This window comes from Sorex araneus, chromosome 3 (assembly GCF_027595985.1).
Source record: "Sorex araneus isolate mSorAra2 chromosome 3, mSorAra2.pri, whole genome shotgun sequence".
In the NCBI taxonomy this organism is placed as follows: Eukaryota; Metazoa; Chordata; class Mammalia; order Eulipotyphla; family Soricidae; genus Sorex; species Sorex araneus.
In genome coordinates, this window is record NC_073304.1 from 25,587,044 (window position 1) to 25,605,687 (window position 18,644).

General features: G+C 46.2%; 1 protein-coding gene across 10 annotated transcripts in view; it reads right to left on the minus strand.

The window, feature by feature from the left end:
* Window positions 1-18,487, minus strand: part of TTLL5 (tubulin tyrosine ligase like 5) — a 276,403-nt gene extending 257,916 nt beyond the window's left edge. For 9 of the 10 annotated variants that reach the window (XM_055131147.1, XM_055131139.1, XM_055131146.1 and 6 more), the window contains exons 1-3: window positions 18,352-18,487; window positions 16,330-16,498; window positions 9,901-10,007 (exon numbers count right to left, since the gene is read on the minus strand). In XM_055131147.1, the coding sequence (XP_054987122.1) occupies window positions 9,901-10,007; window positions 16,330-16,403 (181 nt within the window). In that variant the 5' untranslated portion in view covers window positions 16,404-16,498; window positions 18,352-18,487. Of the gene's footprint in view, window positions 1-9,900; window positions 10,008-16,329; window positions 16,499-18,351 lie in introns of those variants that run through there. The other variant, XM_055131143.1, reaches the window with a different exon arrangement.
* Between the last annotated feature and the right edge of the window lie 157 nt (window positions 18,488-18,644).

Below are 18,644 nucleotides of genomic sequence, written 5' to 3' on the forward strand. Positions count from 1 at the left end.
GCACTAATGATGTGGACACTGGCCCAGAATTGATATGAGGATGGGTGGAGGGTCATAGGATGACGGTGGCAGGGGTGGGCAGGGGCTTTGTACTTCAATACCAGAAATTTGAACAAGCCTATAACCCTAATGCCTACCCTGCAATAAAAACATCTTTTCCTAGCTAGATTTCATTTCAGTATGATTGACTCTCTTCCCGACTGAAAAGAAGCCCTGCTAGAGACTGCCCTGGGTGCTCCCATCTACATCTCAGACCAGAGGAAACCAAGGGCCAACACCAGCCCTCAGGCCTGGCTTGTTCAACTCCCAGTTATTTAAAATAAAATGGGGGTGAGAGCTAATTACAGTGCTTGCCTTGCGTGCAGTGACCCTGTTCAAATCTCCAATGCCACATATGGTCCCCTGAGCACAGCCAGGGGTCACTCCTGAGCAGAGCCAGGAAGAGCCCCTCAGTCCCGGCTGTAGTCCACCTACTCCCCAGATAAAAACACAAGTACAATGGAACTGTTGCTACCTAATGGGGCCTTGGGGGGTGTTTTGTTTTGGGTTTTTGCTTGTTTGTTTGTGTTTTGGTTTCGGGGTCACACCTGACGATGCTCAGGGTTTACTCGTGGCTCTGCACTCAGGAATTACTCCTGGCAGTGCTCAGGGGACCATATGGGATTACGGGGATCAAACTCAGGTGGGCCTTTAATGAGGCAAGCGCCCTCTCCTCTGGGCCAGCATTCTGGCGCTGATGGTACCAACAGAACTGGAGAAACGGATATAAACATCTTCATGTTTTTCTCTTGTGAAACCCAGCAAGCAGCCCATGTCTCCATCTCCGAGGAAGGGGTCCACAGGAGAGAGCCCACTCTGAGCTCGTGCACTCACATTCCCAGCCCAGGCCCCCAGAGCTTCGGTGCTGACACAAGGAAGCCTGTGATTCTGAGACTGCTGGATAGCCCCAAAGATGAACACTGGCTCTGACCATTACATTCAATCCCTGCCTATGCATCACTGGACATAGTTTGAAAAAATGTTAGCAAGACTCCTATAGAACAAGAATTTTTTTTTTTTTTTTGGTCTAAACCACACCTGGAGGTGTTCAGGGAAGCATATGGTGATGCTTCAGAATCAAACCCTGGGCTCCCATATGCTAAACATGTGCTCTGGCAATTTGAGCTTCTTTCTGACGAAGCACTGTTTAGGAATACATTAACAATTTCTGAGGATAACACAGACACTATGAAAAGACTCTAGAATAATACTCAGTCCCCAGCAAGACAAACACTTAGGCACTCTGAGAAAAATATCCGTAAATGGCCATTGCTATTTGCCCTCTCCTGCAGGAAGACCATGAGGAGGCCCCATACGTCTCATTTCGGTGGCTAACTTTTCTCTGGCTCGTCGGGGGGCCATGTCCTGCTCCACATTCTGGGTGAGGGCACACAGTACCAGGGATCAAACCCAACCTACCGCACACAGACACGTGCTCAGCCTGCTGAGCTGTCCAGCAACTTATAACAGTTCCCAACAGCTAAACACTACTAAGTGGTCTCCACAATTCTGTCATGTGAAAAACCAGAGATTTGCTCACTTTGGTGCAAAGTATAATTCACAAGGTTGTGGCATATACACTGCTTATGGGTTTGTGTTTTGCAGGTGACTTAGAGGCTTAAAGCCAGGAATAAGTGGCCAGAGACATAGTACAGCGGGTGGAGCACTTGCCTTGCACAGGGCTGACCTGGATTTAGTCTGTGACACCCCTTATGGTCCCCTGAATCCACCAGGAGTGATTAGAGAAGTGCAGAGCCAGGAGTAAGCCCCGACACACACACACACACACACACACACACACACACACACACACACACACACACACACAATCAGAAATGATCCCTAAGCACAGCAGGTTGTGACCCGAAAACTCTGTGTGTGTCTGTCTGTGTGTCTGTGTGTCTGTGTGTGTGGTGTGTACACATATACATACAGCGTGTGTGAGATACCCTGTAAATATAAAATACATCCTGGGTATAAAATATCTTAACGATTCATTTGACTGAAAAAAATCTGAAAATAAAACCTTAGATCAAATAAAATATAGTCAAACTAATTTCACCTATTTCTGGTTTTTTTCCATTATTGAAAAATTTCTATCTATAGCTTGTGTTCTATTTCTATTTAAAAAGTGTGTACAAACCAAGTAGGAAACTGACATATCCAAAAGCAGATTGTAAACTTCTTCAAAGTTACTTTAGACTGGACCCAGAGATAGCGCAGGGGTAAAGCGCTTGTCTTGCATTCAGCTGACCCTGTTCAACCCCCAGCACTGCATATTGTCCCCTGAGCACTGGTCAGGCGTCACCCCTGAACAGATCTGCACTAGGTCTGGTACAAACCTCACTCCCACCAGCACCCCACGAAGGTGACTTTAAAATGAAACTATCTCTGTGCCCCTAACTGCAGTGTAGGCCAGAGCTATGCAAGCAAGCCCTGCACCTGAGTCTGATGACTGTTCTGCATGGTCACCCCAACCTTTGCACTCCAGCTATAGCCCTAGTGCCCCCAGGCACTGCCAAGTTGGCCCGGGTTAAACAAATAAAACGTAGTCCTGTTTACATGTTCAAAATGCACGCATGAAAAAACATGGGTATGATGAGAAAAATTCTACTCCTATAATACTTTACAAAATATATGAACTCACAATGTACCAAAACACTGACAATGAATCCACGAACTGATTAGCAGGGAATAGGACAAACAAGGTTGGCAGCTCCGCTTAGACCAACAGAAGATAACTAATGCCCCAGATACCCTTTCACCGGGGATTTAATCACAGGATTACAGTGCAAGTGGGTCCATGTCAGCTACTTAAGAAAGCCAAGAAGACTAAGTGTGCTTTACAATTAACATCTGAGGCAACAACTAGCAAGAGTCATTCAAACTGTTCTTATAGAGAAAGATAAAAAAAAAAATATTGTCTCAAAGAATTAGGAAGATTCTTAATAATCCAAACAGAGATTGGGGAAAGGAAAAAAAAAAACTTAGTGGCCTTTAATCAAAAGAGCTTAAGCAGAAAAAAGGAGACTGGGAGGATCTAGACTGAATAATGAAACGATGGCACAGGCGGATGCTAGTTTCCAATACATGTTAGGTATCCTAGCAAGGAAACGGATGGAACACACTGAATGTTATGACAAGCAGACCAAGAGGATCTCGAAGGAACGCTGACTTCTGGTCTTTGACCCGCCTTTGACATTCTGGCTTCAATCATATGAAAAGAAAGTTTCTCAGCAAGTTAGAGCAGATCCTCAATTACTCAAACTTCAGGAAACACTAATGAACCATGTTCCTTTAAGAGGGAACTGAGCAGCTTGCTAGGGGATTAGAGGCAGGAACTCTGCGGGAGGGAGGAGAACTCAAATCCCAGCAGCAGGTGTTCACGGTGCTCTCCACAAAGCCACTCAGGGACAACGGCCACCCTGGAAATCATTTAAAGTCGGTCCTTGGGGGCTGGAGCGATAGCACAGCGGGTAGGGTATTTGCCTTGCACGCGGCCGACCCGGGTTCGATCCCCGGCATCCCATATGGTCCCCCAGCACCGCCAGGAGTAATTCCTGAGTGCAAAGCCAGAAGTAACCCCTGAGCATCGCTGGGTGTGACCCAAAAAGCAAAAAAAAATAATAATAAAATAAAGTCGGTCCTACTAAACCAACAGCATTAGGTATCAATTTTGTGCACCTATTAAGTGGCCAAAATTAGATTATCTCATTTGTTTCTTGTCTACAAGCTAGGCGTTACCTTCACTTCTGCAATGAAGAAATGGGTTAGGAGAGTCTCACCCATTCATGGGCTGAAGCACGTGCTTTGCATGCAGGAGCTCTGGGTTTGACAACAGTCACCCACCCCAAGAATCACCAGGAGTGCCCTAGAAATACACAACCAAACCCAAAAAAGTGCCAGAGAGCAGCTCAGGAAGTTGAATGCACGGTCTACATGCAGGGAGTTTGGATTTGATCTCCAGCACCTCATACGGTCCCCTGGGAACCACCCACAAGAACTGACCCCCCAAGCAACAGGCTGAGAGTAGCCCCTGCGTTCTGCTGTGCATGGGCTCACAGCAAAACTAGAAAAGAAAAAGAGAAAAACAGATAGAGAGGCCAGAGAGATACTGCTGGGATTAAAGCACTTGCCTCCGTAAAACGCACCCTGGTTTTATCCCCAGCACCACATAAGGCCCCCTGAGCACTGCCAGAGTCAATTCTGAGTGCAGAGCTAAGAGCAGCCCCTGAGCCCTGTGTATGAAGCCCAAACACCCCAACCCCCAAATAAGAGAGTCAAAAGTCAATCAAATTATACATATCACATTAATATGGGGAAAAGATAGAATTCTCTTAATACAGACAAAGCATTTAACAAAATTCACCACCCTTGCATTATAAACAATCTTTCTCAACATGATAAAGGGCATGTATGAAAAACCCACAGTTCGTGCATGCCCTTTATCATGTTGAGAAAGTTTGTTTATAATGCAAGGGTGGTGAATTTTGTTAAATGCTTTGTCTGTATTAATGTGGTATGTATAACTTGATTGACTTTTGACTCTCTTACTTGGGGGTTGGGGTGTTAGGGCTCAGAAAGATCCTCCTTTAGGTCAGAAACAAGACCAAGACACCTACTAGCATCTCTGCTATTCAACACCGCCCTGGAAGTCCACATCGGAGCAATGAGGCAATTAGTCAAAGCAACTGGGGGAAGAAAGAAAGGGTCCTGGGGAATAGCGCAGGGGCATGGAGCAAGAAGCTGAGTCCCTGGTGTCCCCCACACTGTGCCACCGCAGCACCACAGCCGGGGGGAGTACCCCACAAGGCATGAGACCTCAGCAAGCTTTGAGGCTGAAAAGATGCTCAGGCCGGAGAGAGAGTACAGGAGGTAAGTCACTCCAGTTCAACCCCCAACACGACATCACTGACGGTCCCCTGAACACGGCCAGGGGTCACTCCGGAGCACAGAGCCAGAAGTAGCTCCTGAGCACCATCCAATCCCCTCCCACACCCCATACCAAAAAACAAAATTAAAAGGTTCACCAGCATCACAGCCAACAAGTTCAGCCTCTGGCAAGCATGTGCACGAGCACTGCGGCGACCTGGGAGAGCACCCAGGAGGGAGAACTCTGGTGTGGGACAGCACCCCAATGATAGAAACACAAAGCTCGGGGAGCACCATGTCCAGCTGTGCCACCCCAAAGAGCACCCCGGTAAAAACACGCGCCCCACAGCCAGACATGTGCCACCCAGTCCTGGTGACAGCACAGCACCAGCAGCAGCAGCAGAGGGAAGGGGAGCGGGAAGATACATCGAAACGTTTTTAAGAAACAGGGCTGGACAATTCAATCAGCTTAATCAATGGATGAATAAATAGCAGTACTCCTACATGAAAGAACGAAAGAAAGAAAGAAAGAAAGAAAGAAAGAAAGAAAGAAAGAAAGAAAGAAAGAAAGAAAGAAAGAAAGAAAGAAAGAAAGAAAGAAAGAAAGAAAGAGAAAGAAAGAAAGAAGAGAGAAAGAAAGAGAGAAAGAGAGGAAGGAAGGAAGGAAGGAAGGAAGGAAGGAAGGAAGGAAGGAAGGAAGGAAGGAAGGAAGGAAGGAAGGAAGGAAGGAAGGAAGGAAGGAAGGAAGGAAGGAAGGAAGGAAGGAAGGAAGGAAGGAAGGAAGGAAGGAAGGAAGGAAGGAAGGGAGGGGAGGGAGGGAGGGAGGGAGGGAGGGAGGGAGGGAGGGAGGAAGGGAGGGAGGAAGGAAGGGAGGGAGGAAGGAAGGAAAGAATAGGGCTGGAGCAATTGTATATCGGTACGGCACTTGCCTGGCATGCAGCCAACCCAGGTTCAATCCTCAGCTTCCCATATGGTCCCCAAAGTACTGCAAGGCATGATTCCTGAGTACAGAGTCAGCAGGAACCCCTGCGTGTCACCAAATTTGGCTCCCAATTTTTGTTTAACTGGAGCGATAGCACAGCGGGTAGGGCATTTGCCTTGCACGAGGCCGACCTGGGTTCAATTCCTCCATCCCTCTCAGAGGGCCCGGCAAGCTACCAAGAGTGTCCCACCTACAGGGCAGAGCCTGACAAGCTACCCGTGGCGTATTCTATATGCCAAAAACAGTAACGACAAGTCTGACAATGGAGACGTTACTGGTGCCCACTCGAGCAAATCAATGAACAACAGGACAACAGTGCTACAGTGCTACAGGTGCATTTTTTTAAAAATTAATAAATAAATATCTGGTAGGAAGGAAAGAAGTCAGATTATCTTTATTCTTAGATGGCGTGATCTTATATATAGACGATTCTAAGAATCTAAACAGGTACACACACTAGAAATGAGTTCAGGCAGGCTCCAGGTACAATATACAAAATTCAATTATATTTCCCAAAGACAAAACTGAGAAAACAATTCCATTTATAACAGCCCTAAAGAATCACATTCTTAGGCATGAAAATAAGGGGATACAAAACTTGAAAACTACCAAATGTTGCTGAAAGAAATGAAGGAAGACCTAAACAGGGTCAGAGAGACCCTCAAAGGGTGAAGCCATACTTTGCAAGCTGGAGCTGCTGTCAATTTGTCGAGGCCAGGAGCAACACCTGAGCACCAAGCAAGGTAGCCCCCAAAAACAAAACGATTAAACAAATAGAAACCATTCACGGAAACCTAAGTAAATGAAGTCACTGTGTGTTCATAGATCAGAAGACTGAACATTTAGAGGGCACAACACCTAAAAGGGACCCACATGGGCTAGAGATATTGCAGCAGGTAAGGCGCTTGCCTTGCATGCTACCTACCCGGGTTCAATTCCCAGCATCCCCTATGGTCCCCTGAGCCCTGCCAGGAGTGATTCCTGAGTGCAGAGCCAGGAGTAATCCCTGAGCATCACCAGGTGTGGCCCCCAAACAAAGGGAAAAAAAGGGATGTACAGAATCAATCAACTTCCTCTCAAATCCCTAATACACTTTTCTGTAGAACTGGAAAAGTAGAGCCTGACAGTCACGTGGAATTCCAAGGAACTCTTGATATAAAAATTAATCTGACAAGGAACAAAGAGGACTAACACTTCCCAATTTTGAAACTCAGTACAAAGATATAACAAACAAAACAGCAAGGTTGGGGTCTGGAGACCACACAGGGTTTAAGGTGCATACCATGCAAGTCTGGCCCAGTTCTACATGGGCCCTAAGCATCTCCAGATGTGGCCCTGGAGGCCCCAAGCCTCACTGGGGTGACCAGAGTGGTCCCTGACACCAAGGCATCCTTATTCCCCGGCACTCAGCCATTCAACCTCTTTGGCCAAGGGTCGCCTAGAGTCTCTCTCTCTCTCTCTCTCTCTCTCTCTCTCTCTCTCTCTCTCTCTCTCTCTCTCTCTCTCTCTCTCTCTCTCTCACACACACACACATACACACACACACACACACACACACACACTCATACCACTGGTCTAAGAATAAATGAATAAATGTACAGATCAGTGAAATATTAAGAGTCCATAGATATACCCCTACATCTATGGTCAACTGATTCTTAACAATAGTCATCATCATCATCATCATCATCATCATCATCATCTTGTTGATCGTCGAATTTCTTGAGCGGTCTCAGTAACATCTCCATTCGTCCAAGCCCTGAGATTTTAGAAGCCTCTCTCTACTCGACCTTCCAACAATGCTGTACTGGAGGCTCTTTCAGGGTCAGGGGAACGAGACCCAGCTTGTTACTGGTTTTGGCATATTAATACACCATGGGGATCTTGCCAGGCTCTCCCGTGTGGGCAGGAAACTCCCAGTAGTTTGCCAGGTTCTCCCAGAGGGAGAAGTGGGCTCTAAGATCTTATCTTAACAATAGTAAAAATTATTTATTGTTTTTGTTTCTTTGTTTCTGGGTCATATCGAATATGCCAAAAACAGTAACAAGAAGTCTCACTATGGAGACGTTACTGGTGCCCGCTCGAGCAAATCGATGAGCAATGGATGACAGTGACAGTGAGTTTCTGGGTCACACCCAACAGTGCTCAGGACTTACTCCTGACTCTGCACTCAGAATCACTCCTGGCAGGGCTCAGAGGACCATAAGTAATGTCAGGGATCAAACCTGGTTCAGCTGCAAGCAAGGCAAATGCCCTACCTGCTGTACAATTGTTCTGGTCTTAATAGAAGTAAAAACTTTTTAATAAGAAGTCTCTTCAACTTAGCATGCTAGGTAACAACAAGCAACAATGCGTCACTCTATATTAAAAAAGTGGCTCAAAATGGGTCAAAAATCATAAGACTATAAAAGCTCAAACTGTAAAATTCTTAGAAGAAATTCTTAGGAGAAATCATAGGGAATCACAACATTGGGTCTAACAATAGTTTCTTAGATAAAACATCAAAACATAAGCAGCAAAAGAAAACAAAGGACATCATCAAATAAAAACCTTTGTTCATAAAAACAAAAATCTCATATTGGAGAAAAATCAAACTGCGAAATAGAAAAACATGTTTAGAAACCAAAATCCTATTAAGGGTCTCATGTTCAGAATGGATCAAGAATTCTTGCAATTCAAAAAGAAAAGATAAGCAACCCAATCAAAAATGAGGCAAAAGTCTTAAACCAGGATTTCTGCAAAGAAAATACACAGTTAATCAACAAGATGCACAAATGTCACATCGTTGTTGCAGAAATGTGGGGATGGCCCCAAAACAAAACAAAGGAAATGTGGAAACAAATAGAAACCACAATGAGATAGTACATTTCAAACCCATTAGTAAATCTGTCATGGAAACTAACAATTGTCACAGTTAGTTTAGTAACAATTGCAGAGAAACTGACAGACCTTATTGGTGAGAAAATGAGAGAGTGAAAATGTACACTGTGGAAAACCCTTGTCCCAAGTTCCACTGTAAGTTAGATATAAGAACCTGCAATCTAGTAGGAACTCCTTCCCCAGATAAGACACCCAAAGGACTGAGAATATTCAAATCCAAGTTCATCTACGATATCATTTCTGACAAAGGCCAAAAGGCAGAAACAACTCTGCCACCTGATGGATGCATACACCTAACGTCCACACCAGAGACAGTACCACTCAGGCACACGAAGAAGGCGCCACAGATCTGAGCTCCAACACGGACAAACCTCAAAGACATTAGGCTGCGTGGTAAAAGACACAAAAAGGGACAGAGCATACAAGCCTGTTTGCATCAAACACCTAGGAAAGGCAGACCCACAGAGCACAGGGCGGCGGGGAGTGGCTACTCTCGGGTGCGGGGTTTGGGGGGCAGGCAGGAGCCAGCACTAACAAACATGCTAGATGCCGTGAGCTGTGAACTGTGGGCCCCTGAACGGCTAGAGCAGTCGATGCTGCTATCTGCATTTTTATCAACACTGTGATAAAAAGAGCAATAAACACATATACATGGAATTATTTTAAAAATTCAAAGAGGGGGTCCACAGCGAAAATACAGCGGTAGGGCCTTTGCCTTACATGCTATCAAGCCAGGTTCAATCCCATATGGTCGGCCGAGCCCACCAGGAAAGATTCTTGAGTGCGGAGCCCGGGAGTAACCCCCTGAGCACTGCTAGATGTGGCCCAAAAATTCAAACAGGAAAACTTGTAAATAGGCAGAACAAATACAGGGGCCAGAGGATGGTGAAAAGCATGCCCTGCGCATCTGAGGCCCAGGGCTCAATCCCCAGTGCTACATGGCCCCCGGAACCCCGCCAGGAGTGGCTCTCCATGACAGTAATGAAAAATTAAACATAAAGCCTTAAGAAATCCTAAACGGTACTTTCGAGTCTAACAACGGCCCCTTCTGGATCTACCTCTGGTACCCTTTGCTTCGAGACCAAACTACTGGGGCCGGCCAGCCTTCTGTGGAAAGCCATACCCACCTCCAATTACTCGAATATTGTTGTCCTTTGTCAAGATCGCCTCGGCATGGAACACCAAAACTGGAATTCTCCTGCAGCCTCCAGTCCACATGATACACGGATGATCCCTACAAAGGTAACAGAGGCTCGATTAGGCACCGCTCCGGCGCTCGGCTGAGAGCTGAAGCAGGGAGCGGGGCTGTGCTGCTTGGAAGCCCACGGGGCTGGGGAACCGCTGGCCTGCCATGTGAGCCACATGCCTTACTGAGGGCCCCCTGCACCCCTGCTGCAGAGGTGGGCGCCAAGGGGTGGAGAGCAGTCAGGAGACGGCTGCAGGCCCTCTCGGGGGGAAGTGTCTCCTCTCTCCCCGCTAGCAGCTACGGCACCGGCCTCTCCTGCCTGACGGGTGGCCCGTCTAGGAGCCAACCAGCAGTCTGGAGGCCGTGAGCAGAGCTGCGGCTGCCGGTAAAGGAGGAAGTCGTGGGAGCCTGATGGAGGGGATGAGAAAAATGAATCTTGTCTGGCACAGAGTGGTGGAATCATGTGGGTCCTACTTTATGAGTTTGTTTTTTTTTTAATCCCTTCATTATTAAAGACAAGTTACGGCTTATGTCCTGTTCCCAGCACGGATCAGGAATCCTAAGGAGTACATTTGCGACAATCGATGTGCTCCTTTCACACTGTGCTGCCTTTTCTCTTTTACCATCCTCTTGATTATTGGGCCACACCCGGCAGGGCTCAGGGCTCACTCCTGAGCTCTGCACTCCAGGATCACTCTTGGCGGTGCTAGGGCACCGTATCGGGTGCTGGGCTACCTGGGTCAGCTACATGCAAGGCATGCAACCAGCCGGCTATATTGTCTCTCCAGCCTGGCAGAGCCTTGTCAGGTCTAGGAATCCTGGTGCAACAGAAAAGGCCCACAATTCAAACACATATTTTAAGAAAAGCCTGTACTAAATGTAACGGCCAAGATCTTCCTCCCAAAACTCAGGTTCTCTGTTTTCTTCCCCTAGTCTAAGGAAATCTCAGGTCAGTCTTAGGTGGACATTTAGTTCACAGATTAAAAAAAACCTTCACGGGGGCTGGAGCAGTAGCACAGCAGATAGGGTGTTTGCTTTGCACACGGTCGACCCGGGTTCGATTCCCAGCATCCCATATGGTCCCCTGAGCACCACCAGGAGTAGTTCCTGAGTGCAGAGCCAGGAGCAACCCCTGAGTATCACCGGGTTGTAACCCAAGACGCAAAGGAAAAAAAAAAAAAAGAAGAAAACCTTCACCTTTCTTAGTGAGGGAGGTAGATAGGAAAAATAACAAAAAGAAAATTCCTACTATGTGTCAACAAAACTATGCTTTCAGCTGATCTCCCTTATTCCTTTTACCCACACTATGAAGTGAAGAAAAGAAACTCTCAAAAGGATTAAAGAACAAAGGGTCAGAGCAATAGGACAGCACATGGTATGCGCATGGCCAACCTGGGTTCAATCCCCAGTACCACATATGGTCCCCCAAGCCCTGCCAGGAGCGACACCTAAGCACAGAGCCAGGACTAAGCCCTGAGCACTGCCGGATGTGCCCCCTCCCTAAAATGAAAGACAATCTGTCCAAACTCTGAGGGCAGGTTGAGTGAGGAAGCAGGGAGTCAAAGCAAGTGTGCCTGCAGTTCTTTCTACCCTCCCTGGGCCTAGTCACATCCCGGTAACGTTCTGTAAATGAACTTCCTTAAACTCAGCTCTTTAGGAACTGGGGCTAAGGCAGTTAAGGCACATGCCTTGCCCCACGGCCAACCAGGGTTCAGTCCCCAATATCCCATATGGCTCCCGAAGCCCCATCAAGAATAATTCCTGAGTGCAGAGTCAGAAGTAACCACTGAGCACCACTGCATGTGGCCCCAAGACAAAAACCAACCAACAAGAACACTCAGCAGTGTCTGGGACGCGACCTGGGATTCCAGGACACAAAGAAGGCACTGCTATCCTCCCTGGCCCCACTTCTTAGGAGCTTAATCTCATCAACTCCTTAAATCCACCCCTTCAGCCAAGATTTAAGTTGCTCATAAAATCTCACACTCCTTAACAAAGAGCAAGTCACAAATCCCAGGCACAGTCAGATGGTCCCACCCAAGTTTCAAAAGATGCAGACGCTGAGTGCACTGCTAAGCTACCAATTTCAGAAGTGAGGCAGCCTTCAGACTGGAGAGACAGACTTTTGACTGTCTCCGGTTTAACTAAAGAAAATGAAGAATGCTGTCCTCGTTCATTTCCTGTTTTCTAGAATTGGTATGTGGATACTTATTGTCTGTGCTTTCTGACTTGGGAAATTGTACCCATTTGTGGATATTTATAGGGCACTTTGGGCAAGAAAAAGATTTTTTTGTGGTCAGCTTTTTAAATCCTAAACACCTGTAAAATATGTAAAATATGGGCATGGGGCTAACTGGTTCCAGTGGTTTCTTCCAACTTTTAATTTTCCACTCCACTTCTAAATCAGAAAAGAAAAATATAAATAGGCAGCCTCAACTACAAAGTCTTGGACAGAAACTCTGGAAATAATCCAAAGGACAAAGTTCCTTGTCGATCCAGCATTAGCTCCCAGCTGGCACCATTGTATTTTACCCAGAAGAAGACTCAGGAACACAACAGACAGCTGAGTAGAACCATAGCTCTGAGTACATGCCACCTGGACCTGGAAAACCAGGTCCCTAGGAGAGAAATCTTTCCACTGACAACTACGGAAAAGAAAAAAGAAATCATTAGTCCCACAGTCAACTAAAACACACTTTAGTCAGATGCTGAAGAGTAGAGCTCCCACCAGGTGGAGCTAAAGAGAAAAAGAATTCAAAATAAATAGGAAATGGGAAATTGGGACTTGAAATGTTCATTCCAGAAATCAGTATAGCACTGCACTGTAGCACTGTCGTCTGTTGTTCATTTATTTGCTCGAGCGAGTACCAGTAACATCTCCATTGTGAGACTTGCTGTTACTATTTTTGGCACATCGAATACGCCACGAGTAGCTTGCCAGGCTCCGCCAGCGGGCAAGATACTCTCAGTAGCTTGCTGGGCTCTCCAAAAGGGGCAGAGGAAGCCAGAAATCAGTATACATTAGGAAAATAATTATTTTACAGGCACGAAAGAACACAGAATTTGCACTGATGATTAGTTACCAAAGTTGGCCCGTTTTTATGTTTCTATTCATTGAAACTCTATGCGTGTTTGGGAGCTTAAGAAGCGATCTCTTTGGCTGGAGTGATAGAACAGTGGGTAAGGTGTTTGCCTTGTACCAGTCCGGGTTTGATCCCTGCATCCCGTGTGATCCCCCAAGTACCGCCAGTAGTAATTCATGAGTGCAGAGATATGAGTAACCCCTGAGCATCACTGGGTGTGACCCCAAAAGCCAAAACAAAGTAAGCAGCAATCTCTTTTTTATTGCTTTGGTTTGCTTGTTTTCAGACTATATTCAGCGGTGCTCTGTGCATACTCCTGGCTCTGTGCTCAGGGACCACTCCTGGTGGGGCTCCAGGGACAGTATGTGGTGCATGATATTGAACTCAGGTCAGCCCCTTACAAGGCAAGCACCCTACCCACCATACCACATCTCCAAACTCAAGCAGCACTCTAAGAAACATATACTCCCAGGAGCAAACCCAAAGTTCCTACGCCTCCTCCCTGCTGCAAATGCCTTCTCCCACACTTGTGTCTATCCACTGAACCCCTCTCCAAGGCCCTGCTCGCCCAGCCATCCCATCCACATGACGGCCTTCTTTCTCTGAACCGCTGGAGTACTCACAGTATTGTCTGCCCATGATCTTCCCACATAAACATTAGCAAACTTTTTAACAGACATGGTCAGTTTTTATGAAAGTCATTTTCACAAATTCCTTTTTAAATTTTATGTTTTAGTAACTACAGAAAACTTCAATGAAATTCTCTTATAAAAGTTTCCATGTCTGGGGCTGAAGAGATAGTACTATGGGTAGGACCTTGCCTTGGCCACAGCCAACCAAGGTTTGATCCCCAGCATCCCACACGGTCCCCGGGTCACTGTTAGAAGTAGTTCCTGAGTGCAGAGCCAGGAATAACTCCTGAGCATCTCCAGCTGTGCACCCCTATGCCAAATGGAAAAAAAAAAAGGTTCCACATCTGTATGTAAATTTATACTTGGAATCTCCAAGCAAAATTATATAAAAAGAGTCTGTTTACTTTAACTTCTTAAATACTGGTAGGCAAACAAGGGCTGTCTGGACAGATTCTAGCCCTCACATCTGGGATTATAAGGCCTTAATACTTTAATACTGCCAAGGGATTGGATCAAACCTAACAGACGTCCACAAATGTAGACATATTTGCAACACTTATAAGATGATTTACAGCCTTCTAACTTCCAAAGTCTTTGAAATGTAAGACTACTGCCCTAGATATGAACAAGACTGCCCTGGGCCAGAGCAATAGTACAGCGGATAGGGCAATTGCCTTGCACATGAATGACCTGGGTTTGATCCCTGGCATCCCATATGGTCCCTCGAGCACCACCAGGAGTGATTTCTGAGTGTAGAGCCAGGAGTAACCCCTGAGCATCGCCGTGTGACCCCCCCCTCTCAAAAATGAAAGAAGATAGGCAACAAAGAACAACAATAATATTATCATTACATCTGCCTTGACTTTACATCATATCACAATATTTTTACTTGTATTACAATGATGTTACTGACATCACTCACATTTATCACCACTTTTAAGTTTCATGTATCTTAAACTTGCCATTTAGATCACCTCTGCTCAAAGCATTCCTATCTAGATGAGGATCTGGCAGCTCTCCCCAGCCAATCATTCAGCTACCAAAGGCTAGCACCAGGTCCAGACAGCTGTTTCTCAGCATTCCATATTTCTAAGTGATCATCAGAGGCCACTCCATACTGATAATCTCCTATGCACAGTGCAAAAAGAGTTTCAAGCAGCTATCATTAAAAAAAAACAAAATAAGGGGCTGGAGCGATAGCACAGCAGATAGGGCGTTTGCCTTGCACGAGGCTGACCCGGGTTTGATTCCCAGCATCCTGTATGGTCCCCTGAGCACCGCCAGGGGTAATTCCTGAGTGCAGATCCAGGAGTAATCCCTGTGCATCGCCGGATGTGACCCAAAAAGCAAAAAAAAAGTAAATATTCCCAAGTTTTAAATCAATGATCTTGCTGTTTAATGTATTAATTTTAAAAGCACACATTACTATATGACAAGTTTGGATTCTTTTCATTTTGATAGCTGTATTTCAGTGTAACTGGCATTATTTGTAGATATGTATTTTAAGCACCAAAAACTCTTATTCTGATAAGGGATTCAGAGCATAAAAAAAAAATCATAAGAACCCATAATCTAAGGAGCTATAAAGCAAAACACCCTGCTTGGTTTATTGATCCAATGAGAGAATTAGCAACACTTTATTGAGTACCTATTGTATTAGTCTGAGCAAGCTGAAATTACTGTTTTAAACCAACCAAAATGATGATTTCACACAGTCCAATCTAATAACAGGCCCAACATATAAGCCCACTAATAATGAATGAAAGAATGGCTGCACTGTGAAGACAGAAAGGTCACTGCCTGCAGAAGTTAGGATTGATGAAGTAGTAAGAGAAGGCCAGCAGACAGCAAGCAAGACGTCAGGAGAAGACAGAGTGACCAGAGGGAATTTCCCACTTAATTATCCCAAATACAAATAACCCAGATACACTGCAAGTCTTATTATTTTGTATGACCTAACAGTGATGAGAAGTCTTTCCCCAAAGATTTATTAATGCTTCATTTCTCCCCCAAATTACTTTAACATAATCTGCTACTTTATATTAATAAGCCTACTTTAAAATCAAGATTAAAGCCAGAAATGCTGCCTTATACTTATATGCCACATCCGTGTGCCTCATGTTCAAACAGCACTTTATAACTTACAAACTAATTTCACAGTCATGACTCTACTTGATCCGAGTCACATCCCTACAAAATCTGTAGGGGATATTCCCATTCTCCAGGTTACACAGCATACACCCACCCAAGAGGACTCACAGAACTGCAGAACTAAACTTTAAGCTTGTCGAAATGAAACCGTCTCTTCACTCTCTAGTTCTAAGTAATCATATTACAGAAGGCAAAACAGTGAAGCATCTCCAATCTAGGAAAAAGAGGTTTGAATCTCAACCTCCCATCTTTGAATGTCAATCAAGAATCCACAAGGAGCAATACCAAAAGTTCATGTTCATGCAGGAGTCCAGAAAACAAGGCTATCTTAGTTCCAACTGTGAGTGGGGACTGAGTAACAAGTTCTTGAATTAATTATAGAGATTATGGAGACTAAGACCAGCGTCAACAATTCCAAAGGGGGAACACAGATATCAGGTAAGGCAAACTATTCTATTTTCCCTCCGAGGCCAAGGAGTGGAAGGCAGACTTGCTCTTACTTACTCTTGGCTTACCACCTCCTCATCCTCTGAGGATGATGCTGTTTCTTCCAGGTCCCGGGCCATCACGACTGGCATTTCCTTTAGGGTTTGTCATGCAGTCAGAAGACGGGGGCCTCAGAGACCTTTCCTTGCAGATTCACAGGATCAAACGATTTAGGTGGCACAGATTCCTGCAAGAAAGCCAAAGGGTCTCAACATAATGCAGTTATCCACTCCCTGGTTGTCGTTGATGAATTTCTACACAATAAAAATGAGTCCTGACCAAAAAGGTGCCCAACCTCTTAGAAGCTAGCCACCCCATCACAGAGCCTCTCACACACACACAAAGGTCATTTTGTTTCTTTTCAAAGGCAGTTAAGCTCCCTAGGCATTTGAAGATTGTTACTAAATTCAAACTTCTCCTTTTTCCTTTACATAGGAACTCTAGCAAGCATCAAAAGAACGCATTAAATTAACTAATTTTAAGTATAAAGCTGGCTGCTTAAAACACAGATATCTTAGTAGAAATCAAAAATCAAGATTTAAGATCTCTGCAAATACTTCTTTTGGCTTTAAGAGAAGCATGCTGGTCTTCATTTCTCCACTAAAACAAATTGAACAACTGAACCAGAAGGGACACACACACACACACACACACACACACACACACACTAAAACAAACTGACAAACTGAACCAAAAGGGACACACACACACAAACAAATTGAACAACTGAACCAGAAGGGACACACACACTAAAACAACTTGAACAACTGAACCAGAAGGGACACACACACACACACACACTAAAACAAATTGAACAACTGAACCAGAAGGGACACACACACACAAAAAAAAAATTGAACTGAACCAGAAGGGACACACACACACACACACACACACAAACAAATTGAACTGAACCAGAAGGGACGGACACACACACACACACACACACACACACACACTAAAACAAACTAACAAACTGAACCAGAAGGGACACGCGCGCACACACACACACACACACACACACAAAAAAAATTGAACTGAACCAGAAGGGACACACATACACACACACACACACACACACACACAAATAAATTGAACTGAACCAGAAGGGACACACACACACTAAAACAAATTGAACAACTGAACCAGAAGGGACACAAACACTAAAACAAATTGAACAACTGAACCAGAAGGGACACACACACACACACACACACACACACACACCCTTTCTCAATCCCGGTCCTACTGTGCTTCCAAATTTCACTTACTGAAAGTCACAAACTATACTCTGAATCTCAACTAGGCATTAAAATCACGATCTTTCCAATTGCTAACAAAGTACTCTTCCACGGGTGAAAAAGAACACGTTTGTAAAGTCTCGAGGAAGGCAACAGAAAGTACAGAGAAAATGAAAATGTCTGAATGACCACAACTCCATCACTCAGAGATAACCATTTGATGTCATCCTTTGCGACTCTTTTTTCTTTCCCCCCCCTCTATGCATTCAGACAAATCAGAAGAAAGTAAAACAGGACCAAAACGTCAGCCCCCTGGTGAAAAGCTTCAGAATGGGCATGAATGAGCGAGTGAACAATCTCAAGGGTGTTCGCTCCGAGTCCCAGTGGGCTGTCTCGATCACTTAAAAAGAAATAAAACTAATTCCCCCCCCCCCCCAAAAAAAAAGTAAGTAGCTCCTTCTCATTAAAATAAAACAAACACCACCTCGGGAAAGGATGCCCACGCCTTGTCCTGCGGCTGTCCGCAGAGGCGGGAAGAGACGGGCGACGGTGAGTCGGGGGAGAAGATTCAGGACCCTCCGCCCGAGGAGCGTCCCTCGCCCTCCCGGGGGTCCAGCCCCCCGTCCCCCCGTCCCGCTGCCCGGCGCAGCCCCCGTCCCGGCGGGGTCCGCAGCTGCCGGGCGCCGGGAGGGCGGCGGAGCCGGCGCGCCCGGAAGCCAACAGCGGCTCCCGGGCTCCGGAGGGAAGTGCCCGGCCCGCGCCCGCCCAGCCCCGGGGGCGCTCGGGCCAGGGCTTTTACCTGTCTCATCTTCCCATGGCTTGGGGCGGGCGGGCGGGGACCGCGTTCTGCGCCTACCTCCCTCCTCCTTCCCCAGCCGGGCTCACGGCAGCCGCCGACGGCTGCTTCCCCCGTTACTACAACAACCAACAAGCAACCGCCCGCCGAGAGCCACTGCGCAGGCGCTCGCCGCCCCGCGGGCGCAGGCTGATGTCGTCACGGCCGCGCCGCGCGGGCGCCGGGCCCGGCTCTGGGCGCACGGGGCATCCCTCTTTTTCCTCCCCACACAAACACACACCCCACCCCACCCCACC